We start from the raw sequence: 12,702 nt of genomic DNA, 5'->3' as shown, positions 1-12,702 counted from the left end.
GGTGTCCGCCGTGTCACCAACCCCTGGTGGTTGAGACTGGGCCTGGACTGACGAAGGTGCAGCCATGTCTTGGAAATGCCAATTGGAATGCTGTTGGAAAGACTATCCGCTCGAATGATGGTCAACTGGATGGTGAGATGCAGCGAGAACGTCTTTGTCCGGAAATGCGGCACTGAAGAACACGAGTCTCTTCCTTGCTGTTCTCCCTGCATGTTTGGAGGATGTCTTCTGCCGGGTGCTGTCACAGGAGGATGCTCACTAGACGATCAAGTAGCATATCTCCCACTGAAGTTTTGACAAAGCAGAGTATTACATCAACCCACAAAGTGATTGTCTTTTCTGCTTTCCTGCTGAGTAGTCTGAATCTGGAAGTGTTTTGGAGAGAAGAAGGGACCCTGCATGAAGAATACCGCAGAAATCTTCTTGTTGCACGGTCATTCTGTCCAGATCCATCTGCCCCTTTATGGGTCGTCTTGTCTGTTGTTGCTTTCCACAATGTCTGTGTTAGTGATCCACTCAGTTATCTTTTTCAGATTGGTCAGATCCTTATTGTGTGTGACTGCCGGAGCGTCGTTATCGACCCAATCAAGCGAGCCCACGGATTTCCCAAAAAGGTGGTGACGAAACTTCCCGGGCAGCAGCTTCCTTGTTTGGGCTATGCTCGATCCATGCCGACTCTCCTCTGCAGCTGCGGAGGTGTGTTCCCACCCGGTTGATCGTCGGATGAGCACCGAAGTTTCACACTATGGCTTGACGATGCATCGACAAAACGTCTCGTGTCAAAGTCCGTGACCAGGACGGGATGCTGCCAGGATATCTAAACAACGTCCTGGCGAGCAGGCCGGCTTGGGTTTCTGTACGTCGAATCTTGCTCCGAAATCCCTGTACGTGTCACTCACCGTCTGGTGGTGCCTCACTGTGGAGTTTCCATCCGCTTGGCCTGGATTATGCTGCTGATCAAAGCCGTCGATTCTCAATGCCTCAGTGATCAAGCCATGGTGGTGATCAAGGTGGGTTGATTGGCATGGAGGAGCGATGCGAGGCGAGGCCTGCAGGTACATTTTGCGCTGAACATAGAAAGAACGAGAAAATCACCTAAGCCATCTTGATGCTATTGGTTACCGATAGTCTGGTTCGGCCGCTGAGTCCTTTTCGCCGCAGATCTCGTACTGGCTGAAAGGCGAGCGGGATAGCGTTCACCCTAGTCTGTGACAGGTCAGTTGCGTGTGCATGGACGAAGATCCTGCCCGGCAAGGGAGGCCTTTGTCGCTGATCAGGTGTATCGGTTGAACCGGCCATGGATCATGACGGCCCTGCTCGGACCGGAGGGTACCGATTTCCAAAGATCTCTTCACGGATTGACATGACTCTTCAGCTCGACCTCCGTAAGGAGTAGTGAGGGTAGTGGTTCTGGCAAGCCACCTCACATCACCCCCCAATCATATGATTCGCCGGTATACTCTGCCGTTACGCAGATTGCATGTAGGGCTCTGGCATTGCCTTGAACTGTCAACAGACTGGGTCTTCGAAGCCGGACGTTTAAAAAGCATTCTTCCGTGTCATGAGGATTTCCAGTTCCACAACCCTTCACTGTTGCTTTGACAAACAAACGGTCTCTTCCTTCAATGTTCGATATGACAGGTGATTGTGATCAGTCTAACCGAGATGACGGCCGCAGCGTCCATGACCTCGAGATGAGCTTTGTGCATGTGATGACGATCACATTCGTCCTCAACACTAATGGCAGCGACCATGCTGCTGCAATCGCAGGCTCATCAGCAGATACGTCGGAACTTGAAGAGCCAAGCTTGTCCGCTGGGTATCGTCAAGACGGCAATGATGGGCTCACGTCAGTACCACCAATTGTACCAAGGACTCAGACATGCCATGACGCGCCGAGCTTCCTCCCTCATTTGCAGGGCATTGACAATGACAACTTCTCATCAAGTCTACCTTCCCACGATGATCCGAGGCTGATCACCTGGTATCAACACAAGTGGTATCGACGAAATGATGATACTGCACCAGTACCAAGCGGACCACCAAGCCAAACGTTTCAAGAGGGCCAAAGATCGTTCCACCGGGGTGGTGTAGAGCCCAATGATGATTCCATGACAGATACACCAGCAATTCCGACGTCCCAGGACGAGTCGAGCTCAGTCGCCGAGAGCCCTGAAAGCAGTGACGATGTTCCCAGGCGAAGGTGGCTGACACAACGACACAAGTACTCAGAGGAGCGGGGATTCTATATCTGGTATCATCGGATCGACTTGGGTCTGACGTGGGATGAGGTTGTGGCGGCATATCGACGGCACTGGAGAGATCATCGAAGGAAAGGTGGCCTGCAGTGCAAGTTCTATCGGCTTCTCGAACAGTATGGAGTGAAACCTGTGCGAACCCACAGCAAACCTGGTCAGCCATGCTCTGAGGAACAAAGAATGAGGTACGGGGTGTTGAGTAAAACCGACCGTCGGTTCTTATGGATGAAGCATGAGCACTTGTTCGACACCGCCGCTGCTGGGGAACGCCTGCCACTGCCACGTTTGGCACCTCGGCCACCACAGCCCGGACGGGGTCGTAGCAGACCTCGTTCAAGTTCAGCTCCTCCAGGAGCTCCAGGATCGCCAACGTCGTCAGCATCTTCAGCATCCTCAGCGTCGTCGGCATCTCCAAGACTTTCCACCTCTTCACAACCATCAGCTTCACCAACATCTTCCTCTTGCGAGCTCAGCAATATCTTGAATTGAGTGGTTTTCCCTTGCTGGGTTTATAGCCATGTACATAGCGGGATCGACGGAGGTACACATTTGCAAAAGGAAGTCGACAGGGGTTCAAGGGATAGACGAATGGGTTTTGCTGTTGGCAACGTCAAGAATAGGTGATGATACCATGGGCAGATACCTGAAGAATTCCAAGTACTTCGATGGTTCGTGCTCTGCAGGAATGTGCAACACAAGTTACTTGTCATTCTGTCTCTGACCTTTGTCCCATCATTGCCATCCGCGCTTGCGCTCTCCTGACCTTTGCATCACCTCTACGGCAAATCGCAACTGCCTGTTGACCGGCTAGATGTGGCAGCCTCAGCAGTCCTCTTGCCATCGCAAACTTGGGTCACTGCAACTACGTCTCACGAAACAGCAAGGATCTTCATATTCATGCCCATAACTCCTTTCGCTCACTTTCTTCGAATCGCTACCCATCTTGCAACAATCATATGTACAGAACGCTGCGACCCCGAGAAGGATAATAAACAACACCTCACCATACTCAGCCACGGTCTGTTCTAAGGCAGTTCACCTGGTCAGTAATGCACTTGAAGCCTGGTGCAAGTCGGAGGAATCATCCCTGCAACGAAGACGAACGCCAGCATAACATCCAGCCCCTCATAGCCTCCTCCGATCGACTGTTATTACTATACCGGCCCAGATCATGCCAAAGCCTTCCAAAAACGACTTTGTGCTCGTCACCTACCCCGGGGAAAGACCATTACCCCGAACCGTGCCATCCTGATCGACAAGATAGCATTCTGGTGAATGGGCTCCAATCTCGCCGTCATTATGGGAAGTCTACAGCCTAGCTTCAGAGCCATCAATGCAAAATACCAGACACCAAAGCAGGTTAGGCTGCGAGTGCGTGGCATGGCCGATCATGGTTGGCCGATTCAGATGGAGAGGGCACCCATAGGACAATTGATTCGATCGCCGGATGACGAAGCAAAGGTCGAAGCGCCCACAAGAAGATCCGAAAGGAAAGGAGGAAGACTTCCCTATGCGTTCTCCTGGAAAGGTTGATGACATGGTTGTACTGGAGTCTGGAGGGTCGCAAACGCGCTCCTGCATTGCTGAATGCGTCAAGCGGAATGGTGTAGAAAGTGCCGATAGTCGGACCCATGCGCCATTTTCCACCATCGAAGCGGAGTTGCGGTTGCATTTCTCAAAATTGGAAATGCAGGGGAGCAATCAGCACAGTTCAGTATCACTACGGTCATGTGCTGGAACGCCGTCCCAATATCAAGCACGGCGTTGCATCAGGTGGAGGCTTAGGTGGCTTCAATCAATCCAGAAGACGGAGATTGACTGACTCGTGATAATGAGACCCTGCAGAGTAGTCACCGAGGGGACACGAGGTCATCAACCCTGGACCCATGAGCGTGAAGCGAGAGATCTCCCGGGCTCTCCATCTTGAGTCAATCGAAACGGCTCGATACACCGCCTCTGTGCAGTGAGCAATTCCAGACCAAGGGGTCCATGGATCTTTGGGTAGATTCACCCTCGACGCCCACGTCAGAGAGTATAAGTGTATACAACAGGCCAATAACCAGACTCATGTCGACATGGGTAACTGATGTCTGAGGCGTGTCAAATTCTGCCGTGGAGGCGCCAACTCTAGCCACCTCGGTGAATGTATGATGGTGGGACGAAGGAAGCGATGGCTGGATCTTGTGAACCCTGCCATGAGGACGACTGGCTTTGGTCTTGCAGTATACTCCGTACTGACCAAGGTTGACGAGGATCCCGCATGGATATGTCTCAGTACCCGGCAGTTGACAAACTCTCCTAGAAAAGGACTTCCATGACGAACGTGGGTCAAACAGTGGTATGTTGACAGATACCCTGAAGCGCGACTGACCGTATTCGGTGGTCCTCCCTTCCAGCAATCCGTCCATGTTACCCTTCTGCCGTCAACACGGCCCACCCCAGTCATTAGCAGATGGCATGTTACGCAAGAATTTCCTCCGTTAATCCGCGATTTCTTGAGGTCGATGCCGCTGATACATGTTGTGAAACCGCGACCGAACCTAGGTCATACAACGCTATTTTGGCTGTGCAACCAGCCTCGGCGCCTATACACAAGTGGTTATGCATAAAAGTTTACCTGCCTGATATGTGCAATTGAACAAGGTTCCCGTGCAGAGGTGGTAAAAGACCCAAAGGAACTGGCTAGAGGCAATGTCATGCTCTGACTTATCAATGCTGTCATGCGTCTACTGCAAAAGAATGGATTTTAGTCTTCGCGTGATAGGTATGCAGCTGCGGCCTGCGGGACGTTTGTGAAGAGCTTATGGTGGGTTGGGCGCTTATCCCAGCTCTGCCGCGCCCCTGAGGCTTACTACGCTGCTTTGAACATCCGGATGTCGACAGAGCAGCCAAAGAGACACATTCTCGGCCTCTGTCGGGTCACTCAATCTTGGACGGTGCAGGAGGTGCCTCCTATAGCCTTGCTGCCTATGTTTTCCAATCAGGTCACTCGACGATAGCGCCACAGATCACCACACACACCTCTTTCCCAAGCCACTTACTTAGTGCTTCTGGGTCCTTGTCAATGAAGAACCTGTCACAAATCTGACACGGCAAGAGCAATCGATGCATTTCGCACAGTTCCGAATGGTCGTGGAAGACTGCCTGTGCTGTGATGATGGGTGGCAAACTTTCCTGGAGAGCCAACAACCTGACGCTGTCAGCCAGTCTACTCCGACTCAACACGACTGTCTACCAAGGTCCTCCGATCCAGAGGCTACCTCTTCCTTTAAGATTCAAGGGAACTGCCGTCAATATGACAACACGTTTAGCGCCGCCTCGTACAAGGAAACCCCATTGCTAAGGGCCCTTCTTAGACTGCGGACTCGACTATTCCTGCACCAGTCATAGAGACTCTACAGTACGTTGATGGCATAATCTTGGCTACTTTTATCCGAATAGCTTTTCCACGACAATATATCAGTACAATGCTGAGATCCAGACAGAATGCCACGAACCTTCCAGACTCTCAACCTCTTCTTCCTCTCAGCCATTCAACCTACTCCATCGCTTTCCCCAGGACTGTGGCGGTCCTACAACATGGAGCATGATCATACAGGAATCGCTGACTCGGGGGCACAGTGGTACGAGGGACAAAACATGTTCCCGTGCCACCTTCTTCCCGGAACGCTTACCATTGACAACTTGTTTCCACACCACCCTGTGGTAGGGCAAACAGCCGCTATGATAGGCGTCTACACTGGGAGTAACGCAGATCATTCCGTCGATGGTCCGAATGTTGGACTGCCTCAATACCTGGAACAACATGGCGCCAGGGTGTGCCGGTATCCATTGGAAACGCCGTTTGATCTCATGGAGGAAGTGCCTCAGGATTACCACGCCTCCTTGTGCCCTGGCTCCATACCGTACCACTTTCTAATCTTCGAACGCAGGACTAGGTCCTCGAAAATGAAGTTTCCTTGGGAGATGGTTTTTGTCATATGGCGGGTGCCCGTCGAGATCGTCATTGCGACGGGAGAAGGATACTACCATTTCGCCAAATGGCGTATGTTGGCAGGATGGGCGAAAAGCTATTTCCAGTCTGAATGGACTCTGATGCAATCCGAGCTACAAGATCTGGTCACCAGAGCCACTGAGCATGGCCATGAGGTTCAAGCAATCGTCTATCGCCTACTCCTGGGGTCATTCAAGGATATGGAGATTTATCTGGACGGAGACCGTCTGCGGGGCAAGATCGTCCACTGGGTCTCTAAGCCTCGATATATGGAGTTGCCTGCTTCTGTGATATTCGAGGTGCACGACTCATCCAAGATGGCTCGGGACCGCACGCATTACATGCTTACGAAGCTCACACCTAAGGGTCGCTCTCGTCCCCCTGTCAGGGTTATGGATGAGGATCTTACCTTTGATTCTTTCGTTCGACTTCCACCTCTTACCAGCGAACTTTGAGGTGCAACCATGGTAGCTGGACTGGTGTTCTCGGTCGAGCCTGGGAAGGATTGCGCCTCTTCCGGCTGGGTATTTCTACACGTTCAGTCAGAAAGATCTTGGGAGTCAGCAAACTCACAAGGATTTTGAAGCCGTAACCATTGCACACTAGCTTCGGGGATGTAGGCATTTCAACCCGTCAGCGCTAGATATGCGGGGCCGGCCATTCACAACCATATACGGAGTACCTCGTATCATGCATGACAGGGATGTCAAGCGAGGCCGCCCGTGCGGGATGAACTGTCTCCGAAAGTAAATCGCCCACTGATCAAGGCTACTCGACATCCTTCCAATCCCTCCTTCTTGTTCTTCTGCACGCTTGTTGATGCATTGCTCAGGACGGCACCTCCAAGCCACAAAGATATGGCTAATCGTCCACTTCGCACGTACTATTCAAGCCTGACATGGGTGAACTCCTGGCTTGCTAACACTTGGACAACGCCACAAAGGTTCGACCATGTCAAGGGAGTACGAACACGAACCGAAAGTCGAGAATATCTGCCAAATTGGCAGGGGTGAGCTCTTAACTTCGAATGGCAATTCACTTGTCCTGTATACGAGGCACATACATACCGCACATGTAGGTATATGTGACTCTCTAAGTCTGGAATAGCTATTGGCATGCAAGCACAATTCTTATCATGGTTGCACCACAGACAGCCACCTGCACAGTTCCTGTGTTTATTCACACTTGACCACAAGCTGTCACATTTGCGAGTCGCGTCGATGCACCCGACTCCTTATCACAATCTGACTCACCCTCAATCCCAGCCCACTCGTGTCATCGTCACTTCAGTCGGTCATTTGGTAACGATCCAGCGGCAGCTGCTCTAATGACCATGCGGTGTCAAGGTGGCGTGACGGGAAAGAAGCGTGATGTGCTTGGACTGACAAGAAGATGGATAGTTCGTCATTGCCCATTTTTTGGTCGAACTCAACCTCAACCTCAACCTCAACCTCAAATTGGGTGGTGCTTGAGGAGATTGTGATCGAAGTCATGAAAAAGGGGTGTTTGACGAGTTTGTACTTCAAATTTTTGGAGAGTTTGCATAGTTTGTCTTGTTTGTTGCAGCCCTCTCCCTCTTTTGTTGTCAGTTCCATCTCTGGACTTGTACCACATTTTTCGCCAGTACGCATCTGCGCTGATACGACATTGACAGCTAGAACCTCTTCGAGGCAGGCGAGACAGAGACTAACACCTTCACGGCTGCTGGATGCTACTCTGCAGTGCCTCAGATGTTCCCTGAGATGTCCCCTTTCGCAAGACTGAAAACAAGGTGTTGATTTGTTGGTTGTTGTCGCCTAGGAGTCGGTGGCTTGGCTCTAGAACCCCCCAAAAGTCCACCTCAGGTGACAATCCCAGAGGCCTTATCTGACGCTTCTCTGGCCATTTGTCCACTAGGCGGTCTACTTGTTGGGGGTGGTTCCCCCCAACTTGCCGATCACAACTGCCAGAGGGTCCAACCCTGGTCTCTGTTGTTCAAAAGGCCTTATCTCATGCTTAGGCGACGAGGGGGCCTGGCTTTCCAGTGGCTGCGGAATTTCTCCCACGGTTCATTTTCCATCTCACCGTTCATCCACGTTCTGGCCTTGCCAACTTGAAGCCGACTTGAGAGCTATGGAAAATAACGTAAGCGTCCAGAGATCTGAATGCCCATAAAACGAGGTCATGGCAAGGTTCCTCCATGCATTTTTGCCTCGTCAGGCTAAAAAGCCGGCAGACTGTCAGCGCGGCTGAAGAGTTGAACCATTTCACTCGTGTTTAGAGTTTGACAGTGGCCGCCATTTGCCATTTAGTGATTGTCTGGCAGAGTCTCGATCGCAAGTCGCTTGGCTAGCGACCATACCACAGTAGTTGTATGGCCAGTCCGGGGTCTCAAAGGTTCTTTCATGGCCCAGTTCTCGGACCTGCATAATCTCTCCAGGCTGCCACGAAAAAATATATCATATAAGTATGCAGTTTCGGGACTTCCCATACCAGGCACAAGACTACACTGTCCTCGAGCGTTCTTCTACTGAACCTGTCCTCCGTCCGTAAGTTAGCTGCTGATTGTCGTCGCACACTTCAAACCAAGTTCCGACTACCACTCCATTCGTCGCGACTTCAAAAGGATACAGCACTTTTAATCCTCTCCACGATGACTCCGTTTTTCGCAACCCTTCTTGTCTCTGCAGCCGTCATTCTGCGGAGCGTGACCGGTCAAGCAATCAGTATGGATTATCGCGAGCCTCTAGTCGATGTCCTGTCCATCTGCGAAGCCGAAATCCCCAGCTGCACCCTGCTACCTCAAACCGTCCAGGCTCCCTGTCTTTATGCAGCAGATGGTCAAATCATCATCGCAACCACGACGCCAACTGCCACGGCCCAAATATCGGTAAGTCATAAGCAGTAAACGTCTGCCGGGAACGCGACGTCGCTAACGCAATCATTCCGCAGGTCAGCGAGTCCGGCGTGACGAATACGAGGTTGTACGACATCGCTAGCAGTGTTACACCGAGTGCAGGTTCAAAGCCGACTACGGGTTCCAGCAGGGTGGTCACCGTGATGACAATAAGCCCATCATCAACATCGGCGACAAAGATGGTTGAAGCACCGAGGTCGGCGCCTGGAAACGTGGACTTCTTGAGCGTGCTTTTGACATTAAGTGCAATGGCAGTGGCGGAGGTATTTATATGCAAATTAGGCCATGATTAAATTGTCAATACATAGTCCTTTTGCGGCCAGGGGTTCCGCACTGTACAATCGCATGAGCTATCTCAAAGATGGGCCTGTCAAAGTCCTTGTGGATGCTTGAATCTCTCCTACTCATTGCGGTAATTCCAAATGCGGCAGCTGTCCTTTATGGCTTGACGCGTCGAGTGCTGCTGAATGATTTTTTTCTTCCTCACCTGATTAGACGGTCTGTAAGATACTTGAGGTTGTCTTTGAGATTATCCCGGAATCTTACCTCCCAGTCTCGAGAGCCGTAAAATCCAGAGGAGCGCTGTCGTAAGGAAGAAGAAAGAAAAGAAGACGTGAAGGTGGTGCGCGGACTTGACCGAGCAATTAACGCCAAGGTCAAGATCTCGAATTCGGATATCAACGGATATCGCAGTATCAATCATTGGCACTGTCTGTGATTTCACTACCACAGTCTGTTGCTGCTACTTTCACGGGGCAAACGGAAGGAGGGAGCACGGGGCATATACAAGATGGCGCAGAAGAACGTTGTTGTTGTAGGGTAAGCATTGCACACACTTCTCTTCTCCTTTCCTATCTCCCTAGAACACCATGGCCACAGATCATCGCCGGTACAATATTGTTCCATGGCTGACATCTTCTCGCAACACCCAGCGCCGGTGTCGCAGGTCTCACTACCGCACTGTTACTTTCCCGGCGTCCGGGATACAACATCGTCGTGGCAGCGAAGCACATGCCCGGCGACTACGACATTGAATACGCTTCGCCATGGGCGGGCGCGAATTATATGCCGTGAGTGTCCCGTTACCCCTACATGCATCCTGACTGAGGGTGCTACTCCAGTGTATCCGTTCGTGGCACCGAAGCCGCAGAATGGGACAAGAACACTTGGGGACCGCTCGAGGATCTTGCGCGTAATCATCCTGATGCTGGGGTCCATTTTCAACGTACGTCATCGTTGGCTCCAACTTGTGAGACATCGAACTGACTGCCCCGGAGATTGCGAGATTCATAACCGGTCAAAGGACGTCGGGACCGCGACTGCAGAGTGGTTTGCCGAGTTGTTATCTCCGAATCCTTGGTTCAAGGAGGTTGTCCCTAGCGTGAGCAGACCTCAATGAAGCTGCAAAAGCCCACAACTGACGACGCTCTAGTTCCGATCCATCCCCAAAAGCGAGCTTGGCCCAGGAATCGACTCTGCCACCGACTTTACCTCAGTTTGCATCAACACGGCTATTTACCTCCCCTGGCTGGTATCGCAATGTCTGAAGAACGGTGTCATTTTCAAACGTGCTTCTTTCAACCACATTTCAGATGCCGGACGACCGGATGTTCACCCGGCGAAGAAGGTCGATCTTGTCGTCAATTGCACTGGTCTTGGAGCGGCCAAGCTAGGCGGCGTCGAAGATAAGACGGTTGTGCCGGCGAGAGGGCAGATCGTGCTTGTCCGCAACGATGCTGGAAAGATGCTCGATGTCTCGGGCACTGATGATGGCGATGGCGAGGCATGCTATGTGATGACGAGGGCTGCGGGTGGTGGTACGATCTTGGGTGGGTGCTACCAGAAAGGCAGTTTTGAGTCTGGAGTCGATCCGAATCTTGCTGTGAGGATCATGAAGAGAGCGGTCGCGCTGTGTCCGGCCCTGACAGGCGGCAAGGGCATTGAGCATTTGGATATCATACGGCATGGCGTCGGGTTGAGACCTGTGCGGGAGGGTGGAACGAGGATCGCGAAGGAGCGTATTGGTGGCGCTTGGGTTGTGCATAACTATGGCGCGGGCGGAGCTGGGTATCAGTCATCGTATGGATGCGCGATGGCTGCTGTGAAGCTTGTAGAGGAGGCTTTGGAGGCTCGTGCGAAGTTGTAGCAGGTGTTTGTTGATATCGATTAGGATCGCCGGGGCTGGCGGGTCTGAAGTGACCGACCAGGGTAGTGATTGATGAAGGACGATAAAGCTCGAATCCCGATCGGAGCAGTAGTGCAATCAAATCTTTGTGAAAGGCTGCCATGCTGTGAAACTGGCCCAGCAACATTTTTCAATGGCGTCCCGCGACGTATGACCGACCCACTGACTTAGATTTCCCAGTTCGGGCCAGCTTTGCTCATGAAGAAACTTCCCCCTCCCTATTGTAAGCCACGGTGATGCATCCAATGGCTAGAAAATCGAAATTCAATATGCCTCGAGCCAGGCGTTAAACGCATCGAGGTCAACCGTCAGTTTGGTTGAGTATCGGCGAGCTGGGTGTGGGCAAAGTGAAGCTGTACTGATGCCACCCAACCATGACTTTCTATCATTGTGCTGGCGTTCTTTCTCTCGGCACCACTATGTGTACCCCTAGCCGCTTCATGCACTCGACTCGAGTTGGTAGGTGCTGCGGTAGTCCAAATAGAACCAATGCTGCAGAAATACCGGAATCAGATTGATCAAATCGCAGCACGGTACGATGCTTGGGGGGATTTTGAGCAGAGCCCATCACTCTGTGTAGCTGGACCCCCTTGAGTTGGCCAGAGTAGTGCTCGGTCCATACGAGAGGCCTTTCCCGTAGCTTCTCAACCTTGATAACTCCTTTAAGCACGGTCGTACCGTCTGGATCGGTCCTCAAGCCAAATATCATGCCTGTGCACCGCAATGAGAAGAACTCGGCCGCCGCTGAAGTCTCAATAAGCATTATGAGCGCTTTGAAAGCAGCTTTCGTCGCGCTGATTTCCACGGGCTCTAGCTCTAGCGCTGAGGCGAGATAGGCGTGTCTTTGTCTCTCAAATTTCTCATTGCCAATCCTCTCTAATATATCAACATCACCCAGGATGCTGGTCAAGTGCAATGTCTGGTCGTCCAGGTCAACTTCATGTGGATACAACGGCAGCCGGAGAGCTAATTCAAGATCCCATGACCCGCCGAAAACATATTGTACAAAATAAGGAGAAAAGTCATGTTCCTCGCGTCCACCTTTTCCGATATCTAGCAGGTCCATTAGGGGATCCGAAAGCTTTGAGTGTTTGAGCCATGGTCGGGTAAGCGGACGTGAGCTTGGTTCGAGAACAATTGCTCTGTAGCAAAAGCAAGGACTTGTGACAGGAGAAGTGTTTTGTCGCTACCATAATCAATCGGGAAACGATCACCATGGACGGAAATCGACAGCAAAGCGTAAACATGATCATGGAAGTCGCCACACTGACTCTCACGATAATTCACAATGGCCTCAGCCAGGGTGAACCGAATGTCTCCTTCAACATCGGCATCGGAACGCTTGACGCAAAGCGTATGTGCTGGTGTC

The 12,702-nt window shown here is 51.7% G+C and overlaps 5 protein-coding genes across 5 annotated transcripts; 4 read left to right on the top strand and 1 right to left on the bottom strand.

The window, feature by feature from the left end:
- The first annotated feature begins 99 nt into the window (after nt 1-99).
- Nucleotides 100-748, top strand: EDD37DRAFT_317970 (uncharacterized protein). Its single transcript, XM_062811414.1, has one exon. It carries the CDS (start codon nt 222-224, stop codon nt 714-716), a length of 495 nt encoding a protein of 164 aa, XP_062671679.1. The 5' UTR covers nt 100-221; the 3' UTR covers nt 717-748.
- Nucleotides 749-1,694: 946 nt separating this feature from the next.
- EDD37DRAFT_648247 (uncharacterized protein) lies at nt 1,695-2,747 on the top strand (the record flags this gene model as incomplete). The annotated part of the gene is made up of 1 exon (XM_062817984.1): nt 1,695-2,747. One exon carries the CDS (start codon nt 1,695-1,697, stop codon nt 2,745-2,747), a length of 1,053 nt encoding a protein of 350 aa, XP_062671678.1.
- Nucleotides 2,748-5,744: 2,997 nt separating this feature from the next.
- EDD37DRAFT_648246 (uncharacterized protein) lies at nt 5,745-6,707 on the top strand (the record flags this gene model as incomplete). The annotated part of the gene is made up of 1 exon (XM_062817983.1): nt 5,745-6,707. The coding sequence occupies one exon, from the start codon at nt 5,745-5,747 to the stop codon at nt 6,705-6,707; it is 963 nt and encodes a 320-aa protein (XP_062671677.1).
- Nucleotides 6,708-9,690: 2,983 nt separating this feature from the next.
- Nucleotides 9,691-11,506, top strand: EDD37DRAFT_317907 (D-amino-acid oxidase). The gene is made up of 5 exons (XM_062811411.1): nt 9,691-9,967; nt 10,081-10,218; nt 10,270-10,373; nt 10,426-10,529; nt 10,581-11,506. Exons 1-5 carry the CDS (start codon nt 9,939-9,941, stop codon nt 11,292-11,294), a joined length of 1,089 nt encoding a protein of 362 aa, XP_062671676.1. The 5' UTR covers nt 9,691-9,938; the 3' UTR covers nt 11,295-11,506.
- On the bottom strand, nt 11,507-12,527 carry EDD37DRAFT_317908 (uncharacterized protein). Its single transcript, XM_062811412.1, has one exon. It carries the CDS (start codon nt 12,397-12,399, stop codon nt 11,719-11,721), a length of 681 nt encoding a protein of 226 aa, XP_062671675.1. The 5' UTR covers nt 12,400-12,527; the 3' UTR covers nt 11,507-11,718.
- Nucleotides 12,528-12,702: the final 175 nt, after the last annotated feature.

The sequence above is a fragment of the Exophiala viscosa genome, assembly GCF_022695815.1.
Source record: "Exophiala viscosa unplaced genomic scaffold EDD37scaffold_3, whole genome shotgun sequence".
In the NCBI taxonomy this organism is placed as follows: domain Eukaryota; kingdom Fungi; phylum Ascomycota; class Eurotiomycetes; order Chaetothyriales; family Herpotrichiellaceae; genus Exophiala; species Exophiala viscosa.
The sequence above is the reverse complement of the archived record's forward strand: the minus strand, read 5'-3'. Positions and strand labels throughout refer to the sequence as shown.

What these genes read in the sequence shown, in the direction of transcription:
- EDD37DRAFT_317907 (XM_062811411.1), top strand. Translation starts at nt 9,939, where the DNA reads ATGGCGCAGAAGAACGTTGTTGTTGTAGG. An exon ending in AAGAACGTTGTTGTTGTAGG is followed by an intron (nt 9,968 to 10,080) that starts GTAAGCATTGCA and finishes CGCAACACCCAG; the next exon opens with CGCCGGTGTCGCAGGTCTCA. An exon ending in TCAAGGAGGTTGTCCCTAGC is followed by an intron (nt 10,530 to 10,580) that starts GTGAGCAGACCT and finishes ACGACGCTCTAG; the next exon opens with TTCCGATCCATCCCCAAAAG.
- EDD37DRAFT_317908 (XM_062811412.1), bottom strand. Translation starts at nt 12,399, where the DNA reads ATGGACCTGCTAGATATCGGAAAAGGTGGACGCGAGGAACATGACTTT.
- EDD37DRAFT_317970 (XM_062811414.1), top strand. Translation starts at nt 222, where the DNA reads ATGTCTTCTGCCGGGTGCTGTCACAGGAGGATGCTCACTAGACGATCA.